The sequence below is a fragment of the Penaeus monodon genome, chromosome 19 (genome assembly GCF_015228065.2).
Source record: "Penaeus monodon isolate SGIC_2016 chromosome 19, NSTDA_Pmon_1, whole genome shotgun sequence".
NCBI classification, from domain to species: Eukaryota; Metazoa; Arthropoda; class Malacostraca; order Decapoda; family Penaeidae; genus Penaeus; species Penaeus monodon.
In genome coordinates this window covers 3,330,690-3,334,312 of record NC_051404.1, presented here as the reverse complement: position 1 = coordinate 3,334,312, position 3,623 = coordinate 3,330,690, and the positions used below count along the sequence as shown (strand labels likewise).

Below are 3,623 nucleotides of genomic sequence, written 5' to 3'. Positions count from 1 at the left end.
CTTCATATATAAACATATGAATACAATTACCTAAAATCCACCTGTTCATCATTTATTCATGCTGAACCATACACAAAATGTTTTTACAGTGTAGTGAAAAATTCGCACTATATCACATAGTGGCTCTTTAACATGGGTGACAATAAGAAAGGCTATACTGTTGTCATGGTACCCCTTAGACTCACTGGGCACATTATCATATAATCAACATTGCACTGGTGGCGGACTGCACGGCACTGTCAAAACGGCGGCCTAACTCAAAAAACAGGTCAGGTGGCTGAAAGTGGGCCGTGGGCATCAGTGTGAAGCCTTTACCACAGCATTATCAGTCTCTCACTCACAGCCTGCAGGTACATAGTGTAGGGACCACCCACCACCCCTAGGTGGCTCACAACCTTCCTCTCGCAGCTGCAGAGGCCACCTCCAGAACATGGCACCTGGGAAGTGGTGGTGGCACAGCTTGAATAGGGCTGTTACATTGGATACCCCATTGTTTATTTAGGTGTGACGTCCCATATCTCATTCAAGAGGTCTGGAAGCCTCTTGTCTGTTAATTGAATACGGTAGCACATCTCTGAGTTCAGATTTCCTAGGGTTCGTAGTTCTGTAAGAACATTTAACAACTTTCCTATCATTATTGAGTATGAGTTCACAGCACGTTTGTTTGCCACATACGCAATCAGTGCATTCAGGTATATTTCTTGAAGCTTTTGCACCTTGTAAGCCTCACGGAGGAATGGTCGGTCTGCTGAAAGAAGACGTAGAACACAAAATTAGGATTAATGAACCCATAAAATGCCATCTTCCATATGTAATCTGCTGACGACAAAAAATGTAGCAGCACATTGAAAAGGATTGTTTTTACCCATCAGATGTGGTAATGTCTCACTCACTTTAATCATTAACTATAATAAGTGAATTAACATGATTAAATTTCAAGATATATTAGAAATATACTTGATGTAAAAAGGCTTTAGAATGAGAAACCAGTTTTTAACTCCACAAAAAGTTATGACTTGGTTATAACTTCTTTTTGCAAGATAAGCAACTTAATGATCTAAGTCTAATGAGCATAATTATATATCTACCTGAGAAGATGGACATAGCTGCTAGCAGGGCATACTCAGCATTATCCACTTTCATTCGACACATATTACGACAGAAGCGAAAGAGCATAGGAGCTGAGAATCCCAAGCCTGCCGTTTCATACTCAGATTCTGTGTATGGGTAGCTGTTTCCAAACACGATAGAATTGGTCTTTGCGTCATAACGACGTGCAGCTCGAAGCATCATAACTTCTGATGAACATGCCTGTAATGAAAATGAAAAGTTAGTGTTATGCATTAACTATTATTCTACATCAAATTGGTAACTAGGGAATAAGTAACATAAATACAAAGGAAATATATTCATAAACTTAACTAATCCAAAATTAATCCTTCAGGAATATGATACAACTTATAAATGTAAATGTGATTATGTGAAATAAATCTTATGTTTCATGAATAAAATATAAAGAAGAAAAATTCTGAAGTGATAAAATAAAGTCATACAGTATGGAACTACTAATACATTTACTGAAAGATGCAAAATATCATCTAAGTTATTCATTTTTTCTTACTGGTTTCTTTAATTAAAAATCCTAAATGCTTAGATTCATAAAAATCTTTGATCAATAAGAAACTGTACTAAATATAACTTGTAATTCAAATTTAGCTAGCAAATTTAGCACATTACATAAAACAACCAGTGCAGTACTATACCTTAATCTTCAGTCCTGTGTATTTTGTCACTGATTTAAAAAAAATCACAGAACTTACTCTATCTTTCAGCATTATGAACAGAGATTCCTTAAAAGTACATTACATCTAAACATGCATATGGAAGGCTTGCAAAGAGAGGCCAATATTGCTATTAAGATATGTTTGGGTAACTCTGCATAAATTTAGGGATGCATGTAAATGCTTGCAACTCAATATCCTTTCAGACATGGTAGCATCAAATAGAACACAGGCACAATGTTCATTAATTCATAAAACTGTAAAGGTCATAATTTGACCCTTTTGCAAAACTAAATAAACAGAATATGATAATTTGTCCACATTACGTTAGTCATACTTGTCATTCCTTTCAAAATATTTATTCACTGTGATATCTACTGATTAAAACAGACCCCATCTATTTCACAATTTGTTCCTTATTTTACACACACAAAAAAAATTACAATCTTTTAAAACCAAATTTATATATATTTTCAATTGATACACTAAATTTACCTATAAATAATATTGAATGCACTCTGTAAGCCTCCCAGTATCTCTTCCTCAAAGAAACGATGTTAAACTTTTACTTACCTAGTGGATCTACAGCAACTGCAACTGATTATCAGAGTGTTTTCAAATACAGTCTGCATGATATGCAAAAAAATTCTAAATCCTTATCCTTGTTTTATATCCTATGCTTACCTCCCCCTTTAACCCTTTTCTACAGAATTATCTACCTTGAGGAGTGTAATCTGGTCCTCCCTGAGAAGGTCACCAAACCCAGTCAGGCGCTTGGAGAACTCTATGATCAGTTCTACTGTCAAGATGGTCATCTTAGTGATGTGTTCGAACTTGGGATCTTCAGAGTCGCCGTCAGATATTCCAATTTCCTAGAAGGAGCCAAAGGAACCACTTACTTACAAGAGCTGCTTCTATGTTTCCTTAAAACTGATGGTGGCAGACATGGAGAAAATCATTACCAGCGCTGATTATCGTCCCTGGATTATTTGCAATGAGTATGAACTTTAACTGAGCAAACTGGTGGAAAAAAATAATGACACGTGGATGGAAACATCATCACGTCACAGGTTTCTGCATCTCTAAAATAAGAGTTACTCTTAAATTAGTCTCGAATGCACTTCGTTGCCACAGACATAATCATCAAACTGTGAATGACTTTCTCCAATTGGGTCTCTGTTGTCCGGGAGGCTCCAAGGATCTCTGAAAGGAAGACTCCTGGGTTTCTTTCAGTCATCAGATTTACCAACACAACCTATCTCAACTTAATAGGTTTCTTCTACACTGTTTAGGTTTTGTAAACCCAGCAGTCTCCCAAAGGCCATAAGAAAAAAAAAACAAAAATTAGTTTCCCCCATACTAAATTTGCTCTTCGATACACCTTGAGCAGTGAAATCTTATCTTCTTGCTGAAGAGTAGAGAAGCCTGGCAGTTGCTTGGAGAATTCTACTATGAGCTGAACTGTGAGGAGCGTCATCTCGGTAATTTCCTTGAATTTCATGTCACTTGCCTCACCCTCGAAGCAAAACTGAAGAAAGGAAACAGAAGCCATATGGCAAGGAAATGACCCAAATGATTCACAAGAAACAAGGGAACACAACAATCTTAGTGTTCAATTCATGAATATAAGGCAGTGGTATATGTACATGTCTTGTTAGTCAGAGCCCTGTATATATAATGAAATATATCTTTCAGAGAGTAATAGGTGCTAAGTGAATTTATGAGATGAAATAAACTAAAAGAAAGTATATAGCTTACTGGACTACCCACTCAAGTTAACTAATATAAAATATGCAATAGCTCCTTTGTCTTCTTTGAGTTTGCATTCAACCTATTTGCATT

At 36.3% G+C, this 3,623-nt stretch overlaps 1 protein-coding gene and 1 long non-coding RNA gene across 3 annotated transcripts in view; one reads left to right on the top strand and one right to left on the bottom strand.

Annotated features, from left to right (window-relative positions):
• The window catches only part of LOC119584972 (ecdysone receptor-like), a gene marked incomplete at its 5' end in the record, with an annotated part of 11,604 nt that continues 7,981 nt past the window's right edge, over positions 1-3,623 (bottom strand). The window contains 3 exon segments of one of the 2 annotated variants that reach the window (XM_037933569.1): positions 1-748; positions 1,089-1,311; positions 3,163-3,309. In XM_037933569.1, coding sequence (XP_037789497.1) covers positions 495-748; positions 1,089-1,311; positions 3,163-3,309 — 624 coding nt within the window. 2 annotated transcript variants of the gene reach the window in all.
• The window catches only part of LOC119584973, a 10,049-nt gene extending 6,426 nt beyond the window's left edge, over positions 1-3,623 (top strand). Inside the window, exon 2 of the long non-coding RNA XR_005229859.1 lies at positions 2,491-3,623. This is a non-coding gene — a long non-coding RNA (uncharacterized LOC119584973). The remainder of the gene's footprint in view (positions 1-2,490) is intronic.